Below are 27741 nucleotides of genomic sequence, written 5' to 3' on the forward strand. Positions count from 1 at the left end.
AGTTCTTTAAGGAATCTCCACACTGTTTTCCATAGCGGCTGTGCTAGTTTACATTCCCACCAGCAGTGTAGAAGTGTTCCTTGATCACCAAGTCCACACCAACATCTGCTGTTTTTTGATTTTTTGATTATGGCCATTCTTGCAGGTGTAAGGTGGTATCACGCCGTGGTTTTGATTTGCATTTCCCTGATCATTAGTGATGAGCATTTTTTCATATGTTTGTTGGCTATTCATGTATCTTCTTTTGAGAATTGTATATTGATGTCCTTAGCCCACTTTTTAATGGGATTGTTTGTTTTTTACTTAATGATTTGTTTGAATTCATTCTAGATTCTGGATATTAGTCCTTTGTCAGGTATATAGATTGTGAAGATTTTCTCCTACTCTGTGGGTTGTCTGTTTACTCGCTGACTGTTCCTTTTGCTGTGCAAAAGCTCTTTAATTTAATTAGGTCCCAGCTATTTATCTTCATTTTTATTGCATTTCTTAGCCACTGTTAATTCGGGTCTCTTACATGCAACTGACCCCTTATTCTAACCAATCTATTAATTTAAAAAATAATACTGTAGCAGGAATGATACAGAATGAGCTTACCACTAGTAGAAAATGACCTGGTCCCAGAGGAAATTAAGGTGCTTTAAGTTAAGTGGGCAATATAAGAAAATATCAATGTAGCCATCTATTATACAGAAGGATATGCCATAAATAGTAAGGGAATTTGAAAAGTATATTATTTATCTGGACTTTAATATTTCCCATCTGGAAACCACATCTCCAACCTTTGTTGTATAACATTAGTATATTCATTATATAACCTATTCTTCACACAGGTGAGCAGCTGTGAATGTGCCAAAGGCTATCAGTGTTGCTGGTTTCACATCCCTTACTATAAACCACCCATTTATGTGAAATGGAAATAAAAACATGCAGAAATTCCCTTGGATCTGAGACTAGGGTTTCCCCCAGCACAATCAAGTTTGTGGTTAATTTAGTTAGCTCAGCTAAAGATACTAGCCAATCAGAGTTTAGGAGAGAAATGAATATCCTAAATAAATATGATCCCCAAAATGTGTTCTCTAAAGAATTTCTCAGGCTCAAAATCCAATACAGGAGTGACTTGGAACTCCATTCTATCACTATGAAGAAAAGTGGTGTTCTTTTCCTCTTGGGCATCATCTTGCTGGTTCTGATTGGAGTGCAAGGTAAGGGGTTCTGAGTTAGGTTGTAAAGTAAGAGAAGTGATTCACTGTAAAAGAATCTTGATTAGCCAGATAAAGGTGAATGTTCTGCCTGCATTGAAGAGTAATATTTGGTCAGTCATAAAAGCTTCTCAGTGACATGACCAGTTATCCAAAGTTCATAACTTCGATCTGCCAAGTCAAACACAAGTCTTTGTAGTCTAGGTGTATGAATTCCTAGTAAGTGTTCAATAAATGTTCATTGAACTGGGTAATAATGAGAACTCTACCTCCTAAATTATTTTCTTCTCCCTGATACTGTTTTTTGCTAAGTATATCTGTGGCTAACCAATTAAGGATCCAACCAATAATCAGAGAATTTGTCCCTAATCTATTTACTATCTTTGTTACCTTGGACAAATTACTTAATCTTTCTAGACCTCAGTTTCCTCATCATCTGTAAAACAGAACTTTGTAGTTATACCTTTTCTGACTGCTACACAATGTATGGCATATAGTACAATAAGTACCAAGTAAATATATGAATTTAAGAATTAAGATAATGTATTTTAAGGGGTTTTCAAAAATTTAAAACACTATTGAAAAGCAAGGCAGTGGGGAGGAGAGAGGATGAGGATGAAAGTGGTGATTGGTTACAAAGGAGTGCTTTCTATTCAACACCAACACCAGTTCCATTCCTTAAGGTCAGATAATAAATAATAGATGGTTTAGGAGTTGCTTAAGAAACTGTGATCAGCATAGCATACATGAATTAGTTATCTGTTTGTCTTGTGATAGGCATTTATTAAATATTGTGAAAGTCTCTTTTTCTCCCACGGACTTACGGTGTGGTAGTTAAGAGCAACGCCTTTGGACTCAGAGAGATCTGGGCTAAAACCCTGCCCCTGCTCCCTAAAAGCTGTATGACTTTGTTCTTAATCTTTCTGAACCTTAGTTTCCTTATGTATAAAATAGAGATGATACCTCCTTCAAAGGTTTGTGGTGATTATTTTTAGGCACTCGGTAAATGATAGCAATAATCATGACTCAGTCAAGTGTATCATTTTGATAGATCATCTAAACTGAAACATTGGCCTATACTGATGTGTTCTATCTTTTTCTTTCCCTCAGGAACCCCAGTAGTGAGAAAGGGTCGCTGTTCCTGCATCAGCACCAACCAAGGGACTATCCACCTACAATCCTTGAAAGACCTTAAACAATTTGCCCCAAGCCCTTCCTGCGAGAAAATTGAAATCATGTAAGTAACAACCCAGCTAACATGCATGCACCATATTGGCAAGAACATTAAATTTAGCATGAGTTTTACCCTTGGAGTGCTTGCCCATACAAACACTTAAAAATCAGATGGTTACCCCCTTCATAAATTTGGGTAGCTCCTTTCTTTTCTTCTCCTTAAAAATGCAAGGAATTTCTGGTAGATTAGGCCCCAAGAATGACACATGTTTATTGTACAAAATGTTTAATGCAGGTAACACAATAGAAGAAAATAAAAATCACTCATAATTCTACCCTTCAGTGACAAATACTGTTAACCCCTTAGTATACAGTTTTCTAAATCTTCCTTACTTGCTTCGTGTGCACATAACATAGATATGTTTTTACATACACATATATAAGCGCAAAAATTAAATCATATACTATACACTGTTTTGTAATCTACTTTTTCATTAACACTATATCATGAACATTTTCTCGTGTCAGTAAATCTCTAATAATGTCATTTTTACTTAATGTCATTTTTAATGGCCAAAGTGTATTTCATCATATGGATAAACCATAATTTATATGACCAGGGTTATTGTTGGAAATATAGATTATTTCCAAATTTTTACTGCTGAAATAAAACTTACTGTGGCAGTATTGTGCCTGTAATTCTTTCCTTTCTAGAGATTAGGATTGCTAGGTTGAAGGATGTGTGCATATTTTGTCTTTATAAGTCATCCTTGACTACTCTTATTCTCAGACTATACAGAAAAATTAAAGGAATATTTAAATTATTTCCAGACAGTCTACTGTAAGTAATTTTTAAAATTTAACCAGGGCCGGGTGCAGTGGCTCATACCTGTAATCCCAGCACTTTGGGAGGCTGAGGTGGGCAGATCATGAGGCCAAGAGATTGAGACCATCCTGGCCAATGTGGTAAAACCCCGTCTCTACTAAAAATACAAAAATTAGCTGCGCGTGGTGGCGCATGCCTGTAGTCCCAGCTATTCGGGAGGCTGAGGCAGGAGAATCGCTTGAATCCAGGAGTTGGAAGTTGCAGCAAGCTGAGATCGCACCACTGTACTCCAGCCTGGCAACAGAGCGAAATTCTGTCTCAAAAAAAGAAAAAAAAAAAAATTCAACCAGTGACTCATCTTGTCCTAGGAAATAATTTTAAGTAGTTTCATTAGAAAATTCAGCACAATTCATACTGATTTTCATTATTTCTGAGAAGAAGCATTTAAATTATTAATGAGAAAAAACTATCTCATTGCTATTTCTTTGGCAGTGCTACACTGAAGAATGGAGTTCAAACATGTCTAAACCCAGATTCAGCAGATGTGAAGGAACTGATTAAAAAGTGGGAGAAACAGGTTGGTGAAAAGGAAGATCAAAATTTTCTTTCTTTTAGAAATTAACTTTAGAAGACAAAGAATCTGCTTTTTCATTAACACTATAAGAATACATAACTTTTAAGAATACATTTTTCATTCATATTATGGTGCTTCTACTTTGTTCCTAGGACAAAATTAGGTTCCTACATATAGTATCCCCTCTCTGTCTCCCACTGGAAGAATGTGTGTTCCTTGGGGGTACAGAGCTTGTCCTTATTTAATACAATAAATATGTAATGAATTGAATGGTAGACACAGGATACAAAGATAATAAGGTATAGTCCCTTCCTGTTGTAGCGCATATGCTAATAATTATGGTACAATGTGAGAAATATAAAAGTATGCACAAGAATCTTGATGACATAGAGGAGGGAGTACTTAACTTTGCTGGGGGAATGGGGCAGAAGAAAGTGTTAAGGAAGATTTCTCATGTCAGGTGATATTTGATTTGGGTCTTGAAGGATAAATAATTTGCCAGGAAGGTAAGGACGGCATGAGCAGAAGAGTAGAATCATGAGAGAACCTGCTGTGTTCAGGGAGCCTCCATTAATGTGGCTGGAGTTTGTGTGAAGAGAGTGAAGGGACTGAGGCAGAAAAGTAGATCAGGACAAAGCGGGAGGAATCCTGCATGGCATACTAAGGAGTTGGATTTGAAGAGAGCCACAGAATATGTGGGTGGGAGATTGGGTTCTGGAGTCTCACAGACTGGAGGTTCTGCCACATACTAGCTGTCTAGATTTGGGAAAGTCACCCTCTCCAGAACTCAGCCTCCTCCTATGTAAAACGTGGATGATAATAGTGCCAACTTCAGAGGGTTGTAGCTGGGGCAGGTGAGTGGTAAGCAAGGTTGCCAGGAGAATGTAATAAGCCGGAAGAATAGACAAAAGACAGCCAGTTTGAAGGCTGTTGCCTCCTCCTCAAAGTGAGCAAAGTAGAGAGAATCTAAGGGAGCCCCTCTGAGAGTGAAGTGACTTTAATGTGGTTTTGAGACTATGTGGGTATGAGACGATGATCAGGAGAGTCCAAATAAAAGGAAGTAAAAATGGTAAGATTCAGAAACATTGCCCTTTTTCCCCTTCTTCTCACAGGTCAGCCAAAAGAAAAAGCAAAAGAATGGGAAAAAACATCAAAAAAAGAAAGTTCTGAAAGTTCGAAAATCTCAACGTTCTCGTCAAAAGAAGACTACATAAGAGACCACTTCACCAATAAGTATTCTGTGTTAAAAATGTTCTATTTTAATTATACCGCTATCATTCCAAAGGAGGATGGCATATAATACAAAGGCTTATTAATTTGACTAGAAAATTTAAAACATTACTCTGAAATTGTAACTAAAGTTAGAAAGTTGATTTTAAGAATCCAAACGTTAAGAATTGTTAAAGGCTATGATTGTCTTTGTTCTTCTACCACCCACCAGTTGAATTTCATCATGCTTAAGGCCGTGATTTTAGTAATACCCATGTCTACACAGATGTTCACCCAACCACATCCCACTCACAACAGCTGCCTGGAAGAGCAGCCCTAGGCTTCCATGTACTGCAGCCTCCAGAGAGTATCTGAGGCACATGTCAGCAAGTCCTAAGCCTGTTAGCATGCTGGTGAGCCAAGCAGTTTGAAATTGAGCTGGACCTCATCAAGCTGCTGTGGCCATCAACCTCTGTATTTGAATCAGCCTACAGGCCTCACACACAATGTGTCTGAGAGATTCATGCTGATTGTTATTGGGTATCACCACTGGAGATCACCAGTGTGTGGCTTTCAGAGCCTCCTTTCTGGCTTTGGAAGCCATGTGATTCCATCTTGCCCGCTCAGGCTGACCACTTTATTTCTTTTTGTTCCCCTTTGCTTCATTCAAGTCAGCTCTTCTCCATCCTACCACAATTCAGTGCCTTTCTCCTCTCCAGTGCACCTGTCATATGCTCTGATTTATCTGAGTCAACTCCTTTCTCATCTTGTCCCCAACACCCCACAGAAATGCTTTCTTCTCCCAATTCATCCTCACTCAGTCCAGCTTAGTTCAAGTCCTGCCTCTTAAATAAACCTTTTTGGACACACAAATTATCTTAAAACTCCTGTTTCACTTGGTTCAGTACCACATGGGTGAACACTCAATGGTTAACTAATTCTTGGGTGTTTATCCTATCTCTCCAACCAGATTGTCAGCTCCTTGAGGGCAAGAGCCACAGTATATTTCCCTGTTTCTTCCACAGTGCCTAATAATACTGTGGAACTAGGTTTTAATAATTTTTTAATTGATGTTGTTATGGGCAGGATGGCAACCAGACCGTTGTCTCAGAGCAGGTGCTGGCTCTTTCCTGGCTACTCCATGTTGGCTAGCCTCTGGTAACCTCTTACTTATTATCTTCAGGACACTCACTACAGGGACCAGGGATGATGCAACATCCTTGTCTTTTTATGACAGGATGTTTGCTCAGCTTCTCCAACAATAAGAAGCATGTGGTAAAACACTTGTGGATATTCTGGACTGTTTTTAAAAAATATACAGTTTACCGAAAATCATATAATCTTACAATGAAAAGGACTTTATAGATCAGCCAGTGACCAACCTTTTCCCAACCACACAAAAATTCCTTTTCCCGAAGGAAAAGGGCTTTCTCAATAAGCCTCAGCTTTCTAAGATCTAACAAGATAGCCACCGAGATCCTTATCAAAACTTATTTTAGGCAAATATGAGTTTTATTGTCCGTTTACTTGTTTCAGAGTTTGTATTGTGATTATCAGTTACCACACCATCTCCCATGAAGAAAGGGAGCGGTGAAGTACTAAGCGCTAGAGGAAGCAGTCAAGTCGGTTAGTGGAAGCATGATTGGTGCCCAGTTAGCCTCTGCAGGACGTGGAAACCTCCTTCCAGGGGAGGTTCAGTGAATTGTGTAGGAGAGGTTGTCTGTGGCCAGAATTTAAACCTATACTCACTTTCCCAAATTGAATCACCGCTCACACTGCTGATGATTTAGAGTGCTGTCCGGTGGAGATCCCACCCGAACGTCTTATCTAATCATGAAACTCCCTAGTTCCTTCATGTAACTTCCCTGAAAAATCTAAGTGTTTCATAAATTTGAGAGTCTGTGACCCACTTACCTTGCATCTCACAGGTAGACAGTATATAACTAACAACCAAAGACTATTGTCACTGACACACACGTTATAATCATTTATCATATATATACATACACACATTCTCAAAGCAAATGATTTTTCACTTCAAAACAGTATTGACTTGTATACCTTGTAATTCGAAATATTATCTTTGTTAAAATAGAATGGTATCAATAAATAGACCATTAATCAGAAAACAGATCTTGATTTTTTTTGTCTTGAATGTACCCTTCAACTATTGAATGTTTAATAGTAAATCTCATATGTCCTTATTTACTTTTCAGCTTTCTCTCAAATAAAGTGTAACACTAGTTGAGATAACACATGAAAGCTCTTTAAAGGGTCGATTGGGAACAGGAGAAAAAAACAACCTATGGAAGATATGACAACACTGCCTTACAACAACATTGATTTAAGAGTTATGTGAGGCTGGGCGCAGTGGCTCACGCCTATAATCCCAGCACTTTGGGAGGCCGAAGTGGGCGGATCACTTGAGGTCAGGAATTCGAGACCAGCCTGGCCAATATGGTGAGAGCCCATCTCTACTAAAATTACAAAAATTAGCTGGGCATGGTGGCATGCGCCTATAGTCCCAGTTACTTGGGAGGCTGAGGCAGGAGAATCACTTGAACTCGGGAGGTGGAGGTTGCAGTGAGGCAAGATCATGCCACTGCACTCCAGCCTGGGTGACAGAGTGAGACTCTTGTCAAAAAAAAAAAAAAAAAGCATTATGTAGAATTCAATGTATTTCCTAATCCTCAAGAGTAACACTATTCCAATGAGGTGTGTACCCAGGAAGCCAACACGTCATCTTTTCTATCCCTAAAATTGTATATGTTTAAATATTGTAAAGCCTCAAGTAGTTATGATGGAGACCTAAACACTGAAGGAATTATTTAAGGGTCCAGGAAACTTGGGCTGGAGGCATTACGCAGCGTGGAGTCTCTAAGAAGGTTGAGAGTGAGACGAAGAGCATCAGCCTGTACACTTGATGTACACTTTAGAGGCCAGACGGGTGTAATATTCGGGCAGATAACAGCTGCTAATGGTAGACATGAATCCTCACAAGGGCCTTCACCTGAGAGGCAACAGGACTCTGGAAGGAGCTAAGATCCTGGATTCTGAGATATCCTGGTTAGAATCAGGGGCCCACTACTTATTAACTGTGTGACCCTGGTTAAAGTATAATATTTAACCTCCCAGTGCATCATTTTCCTCATTCCAGATTGTTGTGAGGAGCAGGTTCAGCATAGGTCTTGGTGCAGAGAAAGTCCTCAATGTTTGTCCCAGATCCTCCCTAACCACTTACCTCTGCTGCATCTTCCTTGCAGCAGATGGATCCTACATCTCATAGAGAGAGAAATGTTTCCAGCACTGAAAAAACATGTTGGAGAAATGAGACTAAAAGGCTTCCTGACCAGTTCTCAATATCTGTATTTTATAATCCTAGTCCAGGCCATCGTCTCTTTCCTGAGCTACCTCAGTAGCCTGCTGTTTTCCCTGTTGGCTCTTCTTCTCAACATTTCTCTTGCTTCCCTAACTTCTATGACAACCAGAATAATCTTTTTAAAAAATAACTTACAGAATGCTGCCACCTTGCTTAAAATCCTGCAGCTTAGCATTAAGTCAAAACATACCATGAGCTGGCCTAACATAAGCTGGGATCTGCCTGCTTCTCTGATCATGCTCCCTCTACCCTCTCCTCCTTTGTTGAGCCTCAGCATCACCTTTTTTCTGTATGTCTCTTGAGCAAACTGAATTCATTGCCTTCTGGGGTTTTTGTTCCCTGTGGTTCTGGGTTGTACTATATCAACTTGGTTAGTCTTACAACTACATTTCCCAGAATCTCCTTCCCTGTGTGGTTCTAGGTTATAGTTAGCCAAAGAAGAACTCATGTGAGATTTGGGAATCAAAAGTGAAGGAGTGACCCTTAATCTTGATTAGACATATTGACAGACACACTGGTAGCCAGTGGATCCCAGCTTGTCCTTGCTCTTTTCCTCCACGTTCAGCTTATGCTCAGGACTGCTGGCCTCATGATCAGTGATGGTCCCAGGCCCCCCACCCAGATATTTGGCAGTGGACCCACAGAGGCGGTAGTTACACAGAAGCAACAGCTCCCATAGACCCTAGCAGCCCCAATTTGGCGCTGAACAGGCTTAACTTCTTGGATTTTTCACACAAGCTCTATTTGTCCAACTGTCCCAGTGCTTCTGATGGACCAGTCACTGATTCTTCCTCTGATCCCCTGGCTCTCCCTTCTAGATGTTCACTCCCTGAGATCCTTCCTCATCTGTGAGATCTGAATCCTATAGTAAATTTTTATCCTCATAATACTCATAGTGGCTCTGCTTCCCTGAAACACCTGGGCCTACACACACTTCTTTGCATGGCGGTTCTTGCCTCATCACTTAAGTCTCAGTTTAAATGTCACTTCACAGAGTCCCCTTCTCTTATGACCCTTAGTAAAATAACCACTCTTTCCCCAGACTCTCTCTCTGGTAGTGGTAGTGGTTCCAGTGTGTGTACCTTATGGAGTTGATGAAAATATTTAGAACTTACATTTTTGTCTAAAAAACAAGAAAAAACTGAAAATTGACTGTAAATCATTTGTCATGTGCTAATTTCCTGAGGAAAAGGTGAGATCGCCACAACTGAGGGGCTGGCATGTGCCCTCACTCAGTCATTCACCTTCTGCAGATTGCAACATGAGTTTCCATTTATGTGCATGTAGTTAAGGGGATTTAAGGATTACAAGACAGAGTGCTCACTAAGCCAACCTTCACAAAATGGGCAAGTGGCTCTAAAAGACTCCTGCTAAGAAATTCCTGTGGAAGATCATATTAATAATGCTAATATAAACTAACAAGAGAACAAAACATACATAGATGGGATGGCTGTTCTAATTTTAACTAGAAGGGTACACAATTTTAAAAATCCGGTGGCTAGAGTCTGTTTCATTTTCTTTTATCATGATTAGATATAATGATCAAACCATCACAATCTAAAATTACCTTTTAAAATAATGTGTGTACTTATATCTTCCCTCCTACCCTACCACATGTACAAATTTAGGTTCCTCGACCATGGAAACTTTGTCTTCCCCACTACTGCATGCCTAGAGCAGTGCCTGGCACTTAGGAAGCTCCTAATATGTATTTTTTAGTTGATTGACATATACTTCACCCTAAATTTTCATTTTAGGCCTTTTCCAAATCAATTTCAACTACTCTTGTCATGTTCATCTCATGCTCATTTCTGCCCCTCAGCATTGCTCATTCTTTTATTCGCCCTGTCCTACTTTCCAACTCATCTGACTCCCACCTACACATGATTCAAGTCCCACTTTTCCCATGACTCCATCCCAGAATCCTCCTGGCCACACTGATATCCACCTCCATGCCCTGTCATAAAATGACTTTAACTAGTAAGGATTGTTCTATGATTAAAATCTTCAGTTATTTTGCTATACTAGAAAGCAGTCTGTGCCTGAACAAATTTTATACATTAGAGCAATGGATAAAAGACTCAGACGTATTTAATCTGTAAACTATTCTTATGAATTTAAATGCTAGTGGCCAGGTACCATGGCTCACGCCTGTAATCCCAGCCAAGGTGGCTGGATCACTTGGGGTCAGGAGTTTGAGACCAGCCCGGCCAACATGGTGAAACCCTGTCTCTACTCAAAATACAAAAATTAGCTGGGCGTGGTGGCACACGCCAGTAATCTCCACTACTTGAGAGGCTGAGGCACAAGAATCGTTTGAACCCAGGAGGCGGAGGTTGCAGTGAGCTGAGATCGTGCCACTGCTCTCCAGCCTGGGCAACAGAGTGAGACTCTGTCTCAAAATAAATTAAATAAATAAATAAATAAATAAATGCTAGCGATCTCTAGGTCAGTTAACTGGGAGGAAGCTATCTGTAGTTGTTTTATCCTTACTGGGAAACTGGAAAGTTGCCTTCTTATTGGAAAGGAAGATAAAGAGAGACTACAATCACAGATACTTTAGGTGCTGTCTCGTTTTTGGCCTATATAGAGAGGAGATGAAATTAAATGAGAAAGAAAAACAGGCAACACTTCTTAATAGGGAGTGGAATTAGCTCCCAAGTCATCAGAAGCCAAGAAGTCACTTGAGGCATTTTGATACCCACATTGGTTTAAAGTTCTCAGGAGGGAACTTTCAACTTTGGACCCTACATTTTAAGGAGATGAATAAATCACAAAGGAACAGTCTAATCTAAGTCCATTAATAAGATTATGAACTGGGGCAAACTGACAAAAGATTAGAGGGAAAGGTATCAAGTTATACATAACTAGTTGCTTTCTTTAAAAGTCTGCTATACAGATTAAAAAAAAAACTCTTCCTTTAGATATAATATACTGTTTCAAGTCAACTGTTTTAATAAAGAATTTGTTTTGCTCAAAGAAAAAAAGAAGGAAGGACTTGCTGGTATCTCCATCTCCAGAAAACTAAATCTTGGCCTCTGCCTTCTGGTAGAGTATAGGACCAAGTAGGTACAGCCATCTACCACCAGCTTTCTTTAACCATTGGAGTAGACAACCTGCATTTCCTCTGGAATGAAGAACTAAAAATCACAATCTATTAGGTAAGAGGATACATGTCAAAATAAACTATATAACAGAGAGGGAAAAAATGTGTTGCTTAGAAAAAGAAATGCCAGCAATCACTTCTGCAATACCGAAAGCCTCAGAATTTACCTCAGGGCAGATGTCTCTTTTGTATGGAGCCTTTGATTAGGGAGAGATGGGCCTAGGACTTTTGATGGTATGGAAGTTAAAGCAAAACTAAGCTAAATTTCTCTGAATAATGGGGAAACAGGAATGATCTCTGGCAGCTAGGGAGAATGTTGGGGACCTTGGATCAGCAAAAAGAGAGGCAGTGGAGGTGGATGAGAAGCGAGGGCCTGTACCAATGACAAAATCTATCAGCCCTGATAGATTTGTCCAGAGGCAAGGCCAAAAGTTTTCACTGCCCACAGGAGCAAAGAAATACATGGGCTTGTGGGGAAAACTCATAACAAAGCTGTAAAAGAGAGAGAGGAGGAACAAAGTACAATAAAAGGCCGGGTGCGGTGGCTCACGCCTGTAATCTCAGCACTTGGGGAGGCCAAGGCGGACGGATCACGAGGTCAGGAGATCGAGACCATCCTGGCCAACATGGTGAAACCCCGTCTTTACTAAAACTAGAAAAATTAGCTGGGCGTGGTGGCGCATGCCTGTAATCCTAGCTATTCAGGAGGCTGAGGCAGGAGAACTGCTTGAACCAGAGAGTCGGAGGTTGCAGTGAGCCGAGATCGTGCCACTGCACTCCAGCGTGGCAACAGAGTGAGACTCCGTCTAAAAAAAGAAAGAAAGAAAGAAAGAAAATGCAATCAAAAATTAAATTAGCTTTAAGGACTATAATTCTCTATGAGATTTCTGTTGAGTTTGTGGGCATGTCAAATCATGTAACTTTCCCGTTAACAAGAAAAGCATGAGCTCCCTCTAGTGGCTAATCTAACAGTTTTTTTAAACAATAGGCCAAACATCGCAGCTCACACCTGTAATCCCAACATTTTGAGAGGCTGAGGCGGGAGGATCACTTGAGCCCAGAAGTTTGAGACCAGCCCGGGCAACATAGCCAGACCCACCCACCCGGTCCCTCATTTCTACAAAAAAATTTAAAAATTAACCAGGCATGGTGGTGCACACCTATAGTCCCAGCCACTTGGGAGGCTGAAGCAGGAGGATAGTTTGAACCAGGAGGTTGAGGTTACAGTAAGCCATGATTGTGCCACTGAACTTCCAGCCTGAGTGACACAGCAAGACCCTGTCTCAAATAATAATAATAATAAAACAATATATTTTAATCAGAAAAGGATGAAGACATGACTGGCTTTTCCGAACACAGTCAATATCACTGGTTTCTAATGAGAAAGGTAATAACAAGGATTCACACGTTAGTCACTTACTGATTTTCAGGTAAATTTTATCTGCGTGTGTCCAACATATTTTAAGTTCCTGCTTTAATAAATCACACAGTTGAAGAATTGGAAGAGTCATTAGAGATTATCCATGCATTCATTCATTCATTCAACAAATATTAACTGATTACCTATTATATGCATGCATTGCTCCAAGTGTACAGGATAGACAATGAACAAAACAGTCATCATTAAGCTCATATTCTAGTGCATAAAGACAGGCAATAAACAACTAAACTAGTAAGTATACGATATATCAGAGACGGATAAGGGTTATGGAGAAAATGAAGCAGGGGAAGGGAGTGTGGGGTGAGCAGAGGGCTGTGAGGTCAGGGAAGACATCTCTAATAAGTTGTCATTTGAGCAGAGACTTGAAGACAATGAGAGAGCAAGGCTTGTGGCACTTGAATCAGAGGAAACAGCAAGTGTGAAGGCCTGAAGCTTGACACATTTAAGGCAGCTAGGGGATCATTGCAGGGTTGAAGGGGTGCAGAGCAAGCAAAGGGGAGAGTGATGGGAGAGGAGCCCAGTGAGATAGTGTGGGGTCAGATCATATAAGGTTGTGGGCTGCTATAACAAATTACCACAGACTCGATGACTTCAACAACAAACATTTATTCCTCACAGTTCTGGAGGCTGGCAAGTCCAAAATCTAGGTGCCAGCAGATCTAGTATCTTTGTATTTGATGAGGCACTCTTCTTGATTTGCAAACAGATGTTTTCTCGTATCCTCACATGGCAGAGATCAGAGAGAAAGGAGGTACGCTTTCTTGTGTCTCTTCTTATAAGGATGATAATCTCATCATGAGGACCCCACCTTCATGAACTAATTACCTCCTAATACCATCCCATTGGGCGTTAGGGTTTCAACATATGAATTTGGCAGGACACAATCATGCAGTTCATAACAGCCTTCTATGCCACTGAAGAACTTCAGCTTTTACTCTGAGTGAGAAGGGAAGTTGGAAGAATAACCTGATCCATTTAAGGCTCTCTCTGACCACTACACGGAAATACAGTGTAAGAGGGTAGGGGAAAATGCAGAGAGACCAGTTAAAGGTCAATTACCAAGTGTGTTTCCAGGAGAAGGGAGAGACCAACTGTGTCCAATGCTGCAGGTTAAGTTAAATAATGAAAATTGATGTGATTGGTGATCTTGATAAAAAACAGTTTCAGTGGAATGGTAGAAGCAAAAGATTGACTGGCAGTTTCTTAAAAGTTACACGTAAACCTACCATATTGGTCCAGTCATTCTATTCCTAGACATTTACCAAGATATTTATGTCCACGTAGAGACTTGATGGCACGACATGGTGGCTTAAGCCTGTAATCCCAACACTTTGAGAGGCCAAGGGGGGAGGATCACTTGAGGCCAGGAATTCAAGACCAGCCTGGACAACATAGTGAGACCCTGTCTTTTATACATATATATATATATATATTTTTTTTTTTTTGAGACGGAGTCTTACTCTGTCACCAAGGTTGGAGTGCAGTGGCGCGATCTCGGCTCACTGCAACCTCCACCTCCTGGGTTCAAGCGACTCCCCTGCCTCAGCCTCCTGAGTAGCTGGGACTACAGGTGTGCGCCACCACGCCCGGCTAATTTTTTGTATTTTTTAGCAGAGACGGAGTTTCACCATGTTGGCCAGGATGATCTCGATCTCCTGACCTCGTGACCCGCCTGCCTCGGCCTCCCAAAGTGCTGGGATTACAGGCGTGAGCCACTGAGCCCAGCCAAAAATATATTTTTTTAAATTAGCTGGGCATGGTGGCACACCACCTGTAGTCCCAGCTACTAGGGAGGCTGAGTTTAGCAGTTCAAGGCTGCAGTGAGCTATGATCATGCCACTGCACTCCAACCTTGGTGACAGAGCAACACCCTATCTCTTAAAAAGAGACTTGAACATGAATGTTCACAGCCAAAACTGGAAACAACCCAAATATCCAGCAACTAGTGAATGGACAAACAAATTGCAATATGTCTATATGATGGAATACTACTCAGGAATAAAAGGAGTGAACTATTGATACATACAACACCATGGATACATTTCAAAATAATTATGCTAAGTGAAAGAACCTTGACCTCAAATAATAGGTACCGTATGATTCCATTTGTATACAATTCCAGCAAACACAGACATATCTTTGGTGACAGAAAGCAGATGTGTGTTTGTCTGGGGATGGTGAGGCACAAGGAACCTTTGGGGATGATGGATATAGTCACTATTTTGATTGTGATGATGGTTTTATGGGTACAGACATATGTCAAAACTCATCAAATTGTTCACTGGGTAGTTTGCTGTACCTCAATTATATCTTAATAAAGCTATAAAATAAATACATTATAACTTTAAAAATAAAGGATGGAATTTCACATGAAAGCAGAGATGTTGGCCTTAGATACCCAAATTATTTAACATCTGAAAAATATATATTCAGTTAGCCACTCTTAGTCTTAGAGTTCTCATTTATCAAAAACAAATCCTGCCTTCCATGCTGCTGGAGGTAAAATGAACTGACCTATATGCCCTCCTTAGAATAGCAATTAAAGCCTTTCATATCAGGACAATATAACCTTCTCGGCTCTTTCCCTGCTGCACCCTGCCTTCCCAGCCTTTAGTCACACCAAACTTATGGCTATTGTTTCAATATACCAGACATTTTCAAGTACCTGTATACAGTCTTTTTTCTTTTCTTTTTCTTTTTTTTTTTTTTGAGACAGGGTCTCACTGTATTGCCCAGGCTGGCGTGCAGTGCTTCACTGTGACCTTAACCTTCTGGGCTCAAGCAACCCTTTTGCTTCAGCCTCCTGAGTAGCTTGGACCACAAGCCTGTGCCACCATGCCTGGCTGATTTTTCAATTTTTTGGTAGAGATGGGGTCTCACTATATTGCCCAGGCTAGTCTTGAACTACCCAGCTCAAGTGGTTCTCCCACCTTGGCTTCCCAAAGTTCTGGGATTACAGGCTTGAGCTACCACACTTAGCCAGATTTTGTTTTGAGAATACTTTTTTTGCCCTCACTAAAACAACCTAGCCAAAAAATTTTAATTTAAATCTATTCTTTTTAAAAAAGATTTATTTCTTACATTTATTTCTTAACTTCACAGGTAACTGACTTGATAATTAATAAATAAGTCATTCTCCAAAAGCAGCTGAATAACATGGTTTGTGGAGCATTCTTTATTTTGTGCGCAGGTGTGATTACAGAGTTGTTTTGTTTGGGGCTCATTTTATCAACGTCACAGATGAGGTTGGCGTTCTATAAAATTGCTTTGGTTAAGCAGAACCCTATTGTCTGGCTATTTTGCCAGACCAGCAACCAGCTACCAGCTGTTAGGCTATGTTTTTTCTCATGTAGTTACAATCAAGACTGTCTAGATTGAAATCTCATCTTCCTCACAGGCTATGAATTGAGGCAGTCAACTTCCCTGAGCTTGTTTCCTCTTCTGTAAAATGGAGATAACAATAGCACCTATTTTAGAGGGTTGTTCTGAGGATTAAATAAGTTAATACAAGTGCTTGGAATAGTGCCTGGCACAGGGTGGGTAATTAGGTGTTTTTTTCTCTCTCTCTAATTCACAACACCCTACCTCATTCATTCAACCCTTATTGATTTTTTACACCTTGAGATTGTAGAAATGTATTCTCCTCTTCGAATTACCAGGATCTGAATTAAAAACTCTGACTGAGGAGTGCTTACAAAGCTTATAACGATGGTTGAATTTTAACGATTAATTGCATTTCTTAATGGTCAACATGATCACATTTTATCCAGCCCTCTTTTCCCTTGTATGGGTCACGCTAAGTTGAAACAACCAAAACCAAAATAAAAACATATCTAAAATCATACACATTAACTTATATGACCCTCGTTGCTCTTTTTTCCTCCTAAGAGGGAATAGTGCTATCTAGCGCCACGGTTCTTTTCAGTTTTGTTTTGTTTTTTATACGGAGTTTGGCTCTTGTTGCCCAGGCTGGAGTGAAATGGCGCAATCTCGGCTTACCACAATCTCCGCCTCCTGTGTTCAAGCGATTCTCCTGCCTCAGCCTCCCTAGTAGCTGGGATTACAGGCATGCGCCACCACGCTAGACTAATTTTGTAATTTTAGTAGAGACGGGGTTTCTCCATGTGGATCAGGCCGGTCTCGAACTCCCGACCTCAGGCCCGCCTTGGCCTCCCAAAGTGCTGGGATTACAGACGTCAGTTTCTAATTTTAGACTGCGGGATTAAAAATAAACAATTAATCCTCATTTATGTGCTTCGTATCGGTGTCGGGATGACGACAAATGCTAACACACGTGAAAAAATTTACATTTTAGATCCTTTCAGAAACGCAAGGCAGTATTAAGTAGTAGCATATGCCCAAGGGCGAGGGGCGGGTCGGCGGTGGCTGGCTCTCCAATACACCACAGAGTTATTTTGGCAACGAGAGTAATTTTGACACACTGAGGCTTCCGTAGCATAGCTCTCTCTAAGCACCGCTAAGGTGTCGCTTGCCTAGAGTCCCATGCGCTGTTTCCGGTCATACCCGGAAACACGAGTACAAGCTGCAGCTGGCGGGGATTGCAGGGTGCCGGCCGTCTGAGTTTTTTTAAAACTGCTCGCTGCGAAGTCTGTCTGCAGCCAAAATGTCCAACAGAAACAACAACAAGCTGCCCAGCAACCTGCCGCAGTTACAGAATCTAATCAAGCGAGACCCGCCGGCCTACATCGAGGAGGTGGGAGTGCGGCGCGGCAGACGCTAGAGGCCGGGTAGTGGATGGTTGAGACGCCGGTGCGGGAAAGCATGGAGTGGGGCTGGGATCCAGGCTCGCCGCCTATTTTTCTGTTAGGTTCAGGGGTCCCTCCAGAGGAGAGAAGGGGTTGGGGAAGGGACATGCCTTAGGGTTCGTTCCCCACCTCTTGAAAATCTGTTGCCCCTTTGGATTTTCTACCTGCCCTGCTGTCGCTGAAACACCTTTAAAACCTCATTTTGTTTTAAGATATTTTTCTTCGACCGCACGGAGGTGGAGAGAGAGAGAAATGGGCCGCACCCAGCCACCAACTTCCACGCGGGTTTCTCAGCCTCTTTTCAGAAATCCCAAACTTGAATTAGTCGGTAACCTTTGATGAATCGTATGTTAGAATGCTTTCGATTGACGTCCGTTTCTGAGAGCAGGCTGTGTACCCTGGACTGTGCCAGGAAAGGGGGGCGGTTTCTCAAGCACAATGGACAGACTCCGGAGCTTAGTATATTTCGTTAAGCCAGGATTCAAACTTACCGGAGACTGGCATGACTCGGATGTCAGAATTTGCTTCGGGAAAAGATTAGGTTGAAAAATTAGGCCCTCATTGTGATGGGCTTTGTGTACTGACCTCATATAAGTTGTGAACATTAGGGGTGTTTGAACCAAGTACCGACAAAACGAAAGTGGTTTTTGATATATTAATCTGACAGGTGCTTCCTTCAGACACTCATTTATCAGACAGGCATTAAACAGGTATCTCTGCTAGGCATTTGCTGCAATTACATGTTTGTGCTTCTACCAGATTGTGATTTGTTCAGTGGCTAACACAATTACTTATTTTTTTCATTGCCCTTCTCACTTCCCTCCTCCCCTAAATTTTCACATATATGTATTTTATGAGTGCTTTTTAACACATGGCAATCTCAGTGGCTTAGGTCGCCAGTAGAGAAAGCCTCTCCAAGGATCAAGGTAGTGGAAATAAAGAGTAGGAAACAAGTACAAGAAGTTAAGTAACATAGGCAAGGCTTTGAGATGCTTAAAGCATTGTATAGCCATTCGCAAAGAAAGTGGTAAGTTGAGAGTCTATATAATTCCGTTAGATAACTCCTGCTGCTGACTGTTGTTAACCAGTTGTGTAACCGAAGCAGGTTAATCGCTGAGCCTATGTGGGTATTTTAATATGTAAGAAGGGGGTAATAACTACTTCTTTAATTCACTTAAGTATATATGCAAAATCACATATAACTACTGTGTGTTGTTATTCTAGGTAGGCGTTGGGGTACAGTAATGAATAAGACAGATAAGAAAGCATTCTTCTCTTGGACTTACATTCAAGTGAGTGTAGACTTATTATGGTAGAGATTATGAAGAAAATAAAACTGGATGGGAATAAGTTAGAATTGGAGGCTTCTGATTTAGACCCCGTAAACAGGGAAGGTGGCTCTGCAATGATGATATTGAGCCAGGCAGGTAAACAACATTTTAGGTACAAGGAATAGAAAGTGCAGAAGCTACTGGTGGAAAAAAAGCAGAGAAGAAGCCAGTGTAGCTAAAGTGTAGTCAGCGTAGAAGAGGGCAGTGGAAGATGATGTAGGAAATGCAGGCAGGGGTCAGCTTATTCAGAGCCTCTTAGGCCCTGTTAACGAGTTTAGATTTCACTCTGAGCGCCTCGGGGAGTGATTGAAGAGTTTTAAGCAGGAGAGTGACATGATCTGACATATTTTTTTAAGAATTTACTCTGGAAGTTACATGTGGAATGGCTTGTAGAGGAGCAACACTGGAAGCAGGGTAACTAATATAATGGATCTCAGAATAACCAAGCAAGGGATTGTGGTGTCATTGGAATTATGGGCAAAGATTCGTGCTGTTCTACATGGAGGTAGAGCTAGTAGAGCCTTGGGATTTCTGGTGGAGTGGATGTGGGGGATAAGGAAAAAAGAAGGAATGAAGGATCACCCAGGTTTTTTATTTATGTGTCTAGGTAGATGATAGTGCCATTTCCTGAAGTTCATTCATTTGACAAATACTGTTGATTACCTGCTATATGTAAGGCACAATGCTGGGCCCTGGGACTACATAATATTGAGCTGTACCGATAAAAATTCTATGCTCATTAAATGACATTCTAGTAGGGGGTGATATACAATAACAAATAATATAGTATGTTAAATAATGAAAAGTGCTGTGAAAAAAAGACAATAGGAAAGTACTTATGTATGTTGGGGGTGAGATGGGTATTGCAGTTTTAAATTGGATAGTTAGGGAAGGTCCTCTTGAGATAGTAATCTTTGAGTGAAAACCTGAAGGACATGAGGGAGAGCTGTGCATATGTTTAGGAAGAATGATCTAGGCAGAAGGAACAGAAGGTATAAAGACCCTGGGGTAGGTATGCCTGGTAGATTTCAGGAACATAGAGGCCAGTGTGGCTCCAAATGGGGAATGAGGAAAGGGGGTGAATTTGGGATTCTACCTCCCAATGAGATGGAAGCCTTTACAGGGTTTTGAGCAGAAGAATACATGAACCACCCTATATGAGAATAAGATCACCGTTACTTGAGGATAGACTGTATGTAGGAGGGCAAAGATAGAAGCAGAGACACCACATAAGAAGCTATTGGAATTATCCACAGCAAGAGATGATGCTGGGTTGAGTGGTGCTAGGATGGTAACAGGAAGTAGTAAGAAGGGTGATTAGATCCTGGATTGGGTAGGTAGAGAAAGCCCTGGGGATTCCCAACATTTAAAGGCCAGTGAGTTTCTAAGTAACTGGAAAAAGGGACTGAGAAAGCAGCCAGTGAAGTTTCGAGGAAAACCAGGAGGTGTTCTGGAAGCCAAGTATAGAAGATGTTCCCAAGGGAGGGAGAACCCAAGCACATCAGATGCTGATGAGTCAAATAAGATGAATACCAAAAGTTGACCACCATTAAATTTAGCAACATGGGGTCGAGCACGGTGGCTCACACCTGTAGTCTCAGCACTTTGGGAGGCCAAGGTGGGTGAATCACCTGAGGTCAGGAGTTCAAGACCAGCCTGACCAACATGGTGAAACCCCATCTCTACTAAAAATAGAAAAATTAGCCAGGTGTGGTGGCAGGCACCTGTGATCCCAGCTACTCCAGAGGCTGAGGCAGGAGAATTGCTTGAACCTGGGAGGCAGAGGTTGCAGTGAGCCGAGATCGCGCCACTGCACCCTAGCCTGGGCAGCAAGATGAAACTCCATCTCAGAAAAACAAAACAAAAAAAAATTAGCGACATGGATGTCATTGGCTACCCTGATTCATTGAGCAGTTTGGGAAGAGGAATGGGTGCAAAAATCTGATTACAGAAGGTTTAAAAACAATTGGAGTATGATTCTATGTATATGAAATGTATATGAATAGAATATGTCCAGAATAGGTGCATCTATATGGATGGAAAGTAGACTAGTGGTTGCCAGAGCTGAGGGTAAGGGGTATAGGAAATAACTGCTAATGGATTGGGGTTTCTTTTGGTGATGATGAAAAAGCTATGGTTGTACAACTTGGTGGATATACTGAAGAACCGAACTGTATACTTTCAAAGGGTAAATTTTATGGTATATGAATTATATCTCAATTTAAAGGATTTTTTGAAAAAGGAGGGCAATTAGGTAACATATGGACAACTCTTTAAAGGACTTTTTCTGAAGAGAGAAATAGAGTAGAAGGTACAGAGTAAAGTGGAATCAAGAAAGGATTTTTTTTTTTTAAGACACAGTCTTGCTCTGTTGCCCAGGCCAGAGTTCAGTGGTGTGATCACGGCTCACTGCAGCCTCAACCTCCTGGGCTCAAGCAATCCTCCCGCCTCAGCCTCCAGGGTAGCTGGGACCACAAGTGTGCAACCACCATTCCCAGTTGATTTTTTTGTAGAGATGAGGTCTTGCTAGTTGCCCAGGCTGGTCTCCAAGCTGAAACCATGCAATCTTTCTGCCTCAGCCTCCCAAAGTGCTGGAATTACAGGCATGAGCCACCATGCCCAACCAAGAAAGGTGTTTTTTGTTTTGTTTTGTTTTGTTTTTAAGATGGCAGAAAGAACAGCATGTCTATATACTGATGGGGCAGAACCTGTTGAGGCAGGAAATGGGAGGTGGGGACTAGTGAAGCAAAGACCTTGATTGAGTGACATTACAGGGTTTAGAATCTAATGCATAACTGGAGGGGCTAGCCTTAGATGGTGGCCTGATAGCTTTTGTAATAGGAGAGAAGGTAAAGTAAATGGGCACAGGAGAAGATAGGTGGTTAAATGGAAATTATCCTCAGATTGCTTATATTCCTAGTGAAATTGGAGATAAGATCATCTGCTGAGAATGGGGACAGGGAAAAAGTGAGGTTTGAGGACAGAATGCAGAGTATGAAATGGTTGTCCAGAAAAGTGGGAAAGTGAAGGGACTAGAGAGAAATGTAATGAGATTGCTGGAGTACACGCAGGGCTTAATTGAGGTTTGTAGTTATGAATTTGTGCCTATAGTCCCAGCTAATTGGGAGGCTAGGGCAGTTGGATTGATTAAACCCAGGAGTTTGATGCTGCAGTGAGCCATGATAGCACCACTGCACGGAAACCTGGGCGACAGAGCAGGACCTTGGCTCTAAAAAAAATTAAAATGAAAAAAATAAAATGACACCAATTAGCCGATTTTCTCCAACCATGTTCAGCTCTGGGAGTGTAGCTGTAGAGAAGGAAAGCACAGGGTGGGCATTTTACCAAATGGGTATAATGATAAGAGAAATGGGCAAGTGAGTTGAAGTATATGCATGGAGGTGATTATAATGATTGATCATGGAATTGAAGCTGGATGAGAAGGGAAGTTGGCGTGGGGGTTACTTAGGTGCAGTGGAAAGGTAGTAGGCTTAGTAGACTGTGGATTCTGATGAGATTGAAGGATCATTGGAGTTTGGAAAATAGGAGATGTGGTTGGAGAGGAATATACCTCTAGTTGAGATTATGGAGTTGTAATATAGTTATTGGTAATGACAACATTTAGGGTGTGACCATGGAAGTGAGTGCTAAGATACAGTAAGTTCAAGATGATTAGAGGAGGAGAAGTCAGGGTAATGAGGGGCCAGTGTATTGGGAAGACCCTCCATGTGGATACGAAATCACCAAGTATTATAACAGGAATTGAGATAGAGGGTGAGAAGACAGTGAGCAAAGAGCTGAAATGTTGAAGGAATGTGAGGATAACCCTAGTCTTTAGATGACTACAAGGAGGAATAGTGGGTCTTGTGGCATAAGATTCAAAGCTGGGGGTGAGGACAGTTGAGGAGAAAGGATATTAATCTGGAGGGATATGAGTGCTCTGGAAGTAGCATTGATGAAAAAGGAGGATGCCTACTGACTCATCCATGCTGGGAGAAAGAAACGATGTAGCAGTGTGTCAGGAGAAAACCACTGTTCCCATAGAGCATCTGAATGACTGGGCTGTTTAAAAGAGATTTAGATGCCTTGGCCCCACCCCAAGAGTTTCAGGATTCTAGTGGAATGAGGATTACAGTGAGGAGGATGAGGGATGGCCAGGGAATACTGGGCTCTTGTGGTGACTGATGCACATAAAGGGTGTAATGAGATTAGTCCTGATCATCTCAAGGCGGGTAAATAGTGTTAGCTGGGCCATGGGTGGGGTGAGGGAAGAAATGGGGTGAGGATTTTGTCAGTAGCATAAAGAGTTGTGTAGCCCTCTCCTCACTCCTATTCAGTGGAGGTGTCGGGTCAAGAGAGAAGTGGTTCTATCTGAAGCATGTAGGGACTTGACTTCTGTTCTTAGAAAAAGCCTGGCAGTTTTGTTGAGGAAATCAAGTTGTGTTTTTTGACCATGCTAAGTTTACGATATCTGTTTAGACACCTAAACAGAGATGTCAGACAGGTGACTGGATATGTGAATTGGGAGTTCACTGGACCAGGTAGGGATGATGAGAAAGAGTGTGTGTGTGTGTGTGTGTGTGTGTGTTTGTGTGTGTGTGTGTGTATGTCACATAATTTAAAGACATAGACTATGTATGGGTGGAGAGTAGTTAGCTGTAAGGCATGGAACTGTGGAATTGAGGCCTGGTGAATTCCAACATTTGATTATCAGGTGGCTGTTACAACTAAACATAAGTAAGTGAGTTGATGTGCATAAGGAGCTTAGTACATAACAAGTGCTGAATAAGTGGAAGCTATTATTATTTCCATGTGTCTACTGCTATTGGCTGTTAACACATCCTGTCTAGAGCTCTAGCATAAAGTTACTGATACTTAAAAGAAGAGGTAAAAGAAGAGGGGAGCCAGGTGCTATGGCTCACACCTGTAATCCCAGCACTTTGGGAGGCCAGGGTGAGAGGATCACTTGAGGCCAGGCGTTTGAGTCCAGCCTGGGCAACATAAAGAGATCCCGTCTCTACAAAAAATAAAAATGAAAAATCAGCTGGGCATGGTGGTGAACGTCTGTGGTCCCAGCTACTTAGGAGGCTGAGGCAGGAGGACCTCTTGAGCCCAGGAGTTTGAGGTGGCAGTGAGCTATGATTGTGCCACTGCAGTCCAGCTTGGGTGACAGAGGGAGACCTAGTTTTTTTTTAGTTTTTTTTTTTAAGGTACCAAAACAGATATATAGACCAATAGAATAGAACAGAGGCTTCAGAAATAACGCCACACATCTACAACCACCTGATCTTTGACAAACCTGACAAAAACAAGCAATGGGGAAAGGATTCCCTATTTAATAAAACGTGTTGGGAAAACTGGCTAGCCATATGCAGAAAGCTGAAACTGGACCCCTTCCTTACACCTTGTACAAAAATTAAATCAAGATGGATTAAAGACTTAAACAAAAGTCCTAAAACCATAAAAACCCTAGAAGAAAACCTAGGCAATACCATTCAGGACATAGGCCCGGGCAAGACTGAATGACTAAAACACCAAAAGCAATGGCAACAAAAGCCAAAATTGACAAATGGGATCTAATTAAACTAAAGAGCTTCTGCACAGCAAAAGAAGCTATCATCAGAGTGAATAAGCAACCTACAGAATGGGAGAAAATTTTTGCAATCTATCCATCTGACAAAGGGCTAATAGCCAGAATCTACAAGGAACTTAAACAAATTTACAAGAAAAAAAAAAACCCATCAAAAAGTGGGCGAAGGATATGAACAGACATTTCTCAAAAGAAGACATTTATGCAGCCAACAAACAGTGAAAAAAAGCTCATCAGCACTGGTCATTAGAGAAATGCAAATCAAAACTACAATGAGATACCATCTCACGCCAGTTAGAATGGCAATCATTAAAAAGTCAGGAAACAGCAGATGCTGGAGAGGATGTGGAGAAATAGGAACTCTTTTACACTGTTGGTGGGAGTGTAAATTAGTTTAACCATTGTGGAAGACAGTGTGGCAATTCCTCAAGGATCTGGAACCAGAAATACCATTTGACCCAGCCATCCCATTACTGGGTATATACCCAAAGGATTATAAATCATTCTACTGTAAATACACATGTACACATATGTTTATTGCAGCACTATTCACAATAGCAAAGACTTTGAACCAACCCAAATGCCCATCAATGATAGACTAGATAAAGAAAATATGGCACATATATACCATGGAATACTATGCAGCCATAAAAAAGGATGAGTTCATGTCCTTTGCAGGGACATGGATGAAGCTGGAAACCATCATTTTCAGAAAACTATCACAAGGACAGAAAACCAAACACTGCATGTTCTCACTCATAAGTGGGAGTTGAACAGTGAGGACACATGGATACAGGAAGGGGAACATCACACATTGGGGCCTGTTGGGGTGAGGGGCTAGGGGAGGGATAGCATTAGGAGAAATACCTAATGTGGATGACAGGTTGATGGGTGCAGCAAACCACCATGGCACATGTATACCTGTGTAACAAACCTGCACGTTCTGCACATGTATCCCAGAACTTAAAAGTATAATTTTTAAAAAGGGGTGGCAGTGGGGGGGTGGGATTTTGACTGGAGAGCTTCATGTACTTGAGGTATAATTTATATTTCTGACCTGTTATTTTTCTGCTGATTTGAGTGCTCTGCATACATGGATATGGTAGTAGGGGTCATTTATTTTTATTTTTATTTTGTGAGACAGGGCCTCCGTGTTGCCTAGGCTGGAGTGCAGTGGCATGATCATAGCTCACTGCAGTCTCGACCTCCCTGGGCTCAAGTGATCATCCCATTTCAGCCTGTTGAGTAGCTGGGATTACAGGTGCACGCCACCACACCCTGCTAATTTTTGCATTTTTTGTAGAGACAAGGTCTCCCTGTGTTACCCAGTTTGGTCTCGAACTCCTGGGCTCAAGTGATCCTCCCACTTTGGCCTCCCAAAGTGCTGGGATTACAGGTGTGAGCCACTACACCCAGCAGTCGGGATCATTTAGATAGTAACTGGCAGAACAGGGCTACAATCTGAATTTGGGATTCATGCTTCTCTGTTCTTACACCATGCTGCCTAAACTTGTAGTGATAATTCCAAGGAAAAGTTCTTTAGATTATCTGTGATGTGCTCAGGTCTTTAAAAAGCGCACTTTGAAGAATGCAGATAAGGCAAAAGGAGTGTTTTTATATACTTTTGCATTACCTTTTTCTCCATGTGATCGTCAACAGTTTCTACTAAGAATTTCTCTACTGAATGTCTGTACTGAGAAAGTCATGTAATACAATGTGACAAACTTAAATTTTATTTTTCTATAGTTTCTACAGCAGTATAATCACTACAAATCCAATGTGGAGATTTTCAAATTGCAACCAAATAAACCCAGCAAAGAACTAGCAGAGCTGGTGATGTTTATGGCACAGGTAAGAATATAATTGCTTAAATAAAGACCGGTATTAACACACAGTTTGCCGAATGTTTTTTCACTAATACTCAACCTTATTCCACTCTGGAATGGGAACTTAATTAAAATATTTTTCTAACTTTCCCTTTTTGCAAATTTTATTTTCTCCCTATCATGAGTTAGAGAATGTCACTAGATCTTTTTGCATAACTAACCAGGACAAAACTTTAAGACTATTTTTTTTTCTTCAAATTCATCATAAAAGCAGGTACTAAATCATGCCATAAATATTACTAAGACTAGAGAACCCATGATAAATGTTGGAGAAATTAACATGTAGAAGGAAAAGAAGGTTGTTTGGAACCATCTACTTCTATGAAACATAGCCTTTTACTCTCGTTTTGCAGAACATCCTAAATGTATGCATCTGAATTATAGGAGAGAAAGAGAGCAACTTCAGAAGAGCCTTTGCTTTGTTACAGATTAGTCACTGCTACCCAGAGTACCTAAGTAATTTTCCTCAAGAGGTGAAAGATCTTCTCTCCTGCAATCATACCGTATTGGATCCAGATCTGCGAATGGTAGGACCAGTAGTTGGATGAATAAATTGTGCTGTGTTCATGTGTGCTGCGTTCATATGTATTTAAATGAGAACAGCCTCTAAGCTAATTATCTTCGGAAAACGTAAATTATAATGTATTATCCTTTCCTAAAAATCCTTCTATGGCTTCTCATTTATACTTAGAGTAAAACAGAAACTTAATAACCTGGCTCAAAAGTGCCTGCATGATCTGCTTCCTGCCTGTGTTTCTGATATCATATCGTTTTCAGCTACACTGTGATCTTTCTATTCTTCCAGCACACTAACCCTACAGGATGCTCTTTAACCTTTTGAGATGATTTCTTCTAGTCATTCAAATCTCATATGCATGTAGAATCCTAATCACAACTTGTCATTTTTATAATGCCTTAAATTAGTAAACTTACCCATTAGACAGTCAGTTTGAGCATTTCATCATTGTCCTTTTAGTGGTTGGGGTTGAGTCCTGGCTGACATTCCCTTCATGAGGCCCGTGTACCTGTTTGCCCCACTTGTTGTGAATGTCAGCTGCTGGTGGCCCTCAGCTGCCCTTTCTCTGGAACATTGTCCTCAGCTAAATCGGAGTCCTAGTGCCTGGGAGGTGTCCTCCTACCCTAGTAGCCCACAGCCCATTATCATGTGGTACAAAAGCCCAGCCCATTACCTCAGGGTGGCTCTGACTCCAATGCAGGATGTGCTCCAGTGTTTTCCTGTGTTGGGACTAAAGCTAGTCTC

At 41.2% G+C, this 27741-nt stretch overlaps 2 protein-coding genes and 1 long non-coding RNA gene across 4 annotated transcripts in view; 2 read left to right on the forward strand and 1 right to left on the reverse strand.

Moving 5' to 3' along the window:
- Nucleotides 1-1070: 1070 nt before the first annotated feature.
- CXCL9 (C-X-C motif chemokine ligand 9) lies at nt 1071-7110 on the forward strand. The gene is made up of 4 exons (XM_526582.9): nt 1071-1202; nt 2310-2436; nt 3691-3775; nt 4885-7110. The coding sequence occupies exons 1-4, from the start codon at nt 1139-1141 to the stop codon at nt 4984-4986; spliced, it is 378 nt and encodes a 125-aa protein (XP_526582.1). The 5' UTR covers nt 1071-1138; the 3' UTR covers nt 4987-7110.
- LOC104006071 (uncharacterized) lies at nt 2642-27589 on the reverse strand. Its single transcript, XR_001716917.4, has 3 exons — nt 27414-27589; nt 11634-12272; nt 2642-3511 (listed from the first exon to the last, which is right to left on the reverse strand). It is a non-coding gene; the product is annotated as an uncharacterized LOC104006071 (long non-coding RNA).
- The window catches only part of SDAD1 (SDA1 domain containing 1), a 41061-nt gene continuing 30644 nt past the window's right edge, over nt 17325-27741 (forward strand). Inside the window, exons 1-3 of one of the 2 annotated variants that reach the window (XM_001152368.6) lie at nt 17325-17621; nt 26341-26445; nt 26834-27007. In XM_001152368.6, coding sequence (XP_001152368.1) covers nt 27005-27007 — 3 coding nt within the window. In that variant the 5' untranslated portion in view covers nt 17325-17621; nt 26341-26445; nt 26834-27004. The remainder of the gene's footprint in view (nt 17622-26340; nt 26446-26833; nt 27008-27741) is intronic. The other variant, XM_001152561.6, reaches the window with a different exon arrangement.

Source organism: Pan troglodytes, chromosome 3 (assembly GCF_028858775.2).
Source record: "Pan troglodytes isolate AG18354 chromosome 3, NHGRI_mPanTro3-v2.0_pri, whole genome shotgun sequence".
In the NCBI taxonomy this organism is placed as follows: domain Eukaryota; kingdom Metazoa; phylum Chordata; class Mammalia; order Primates; family Hominidae; genus Pan; species Pan troglodytes.

Excerpts from the sequence above, each read along its gene's own strand:
- CXCL9 (XM_526582.9), top strand. The coding sequence starts at position 1,139 with ATGAAGAAAAGTGGTGTTCTTTTCCTCTTGGGCATCATCTTGCTGGTT. Across the intron at positions 1,203-2,309 it reads GGTTCTGATTGGAGTGCAAG|GAACCCCAGTAGTGAGAAAG; the intron begins GTAAGGGGTTCT and ends TCTTTCCCTCAG. Across the intron at positions 2,437-3,690 it reads TGCGAGAAAATTGAAATCAT|TGCTACACTGAAGAATGGAG; the intron begins GTAAGTAACAAC and ends TTTCTTTGGCAG.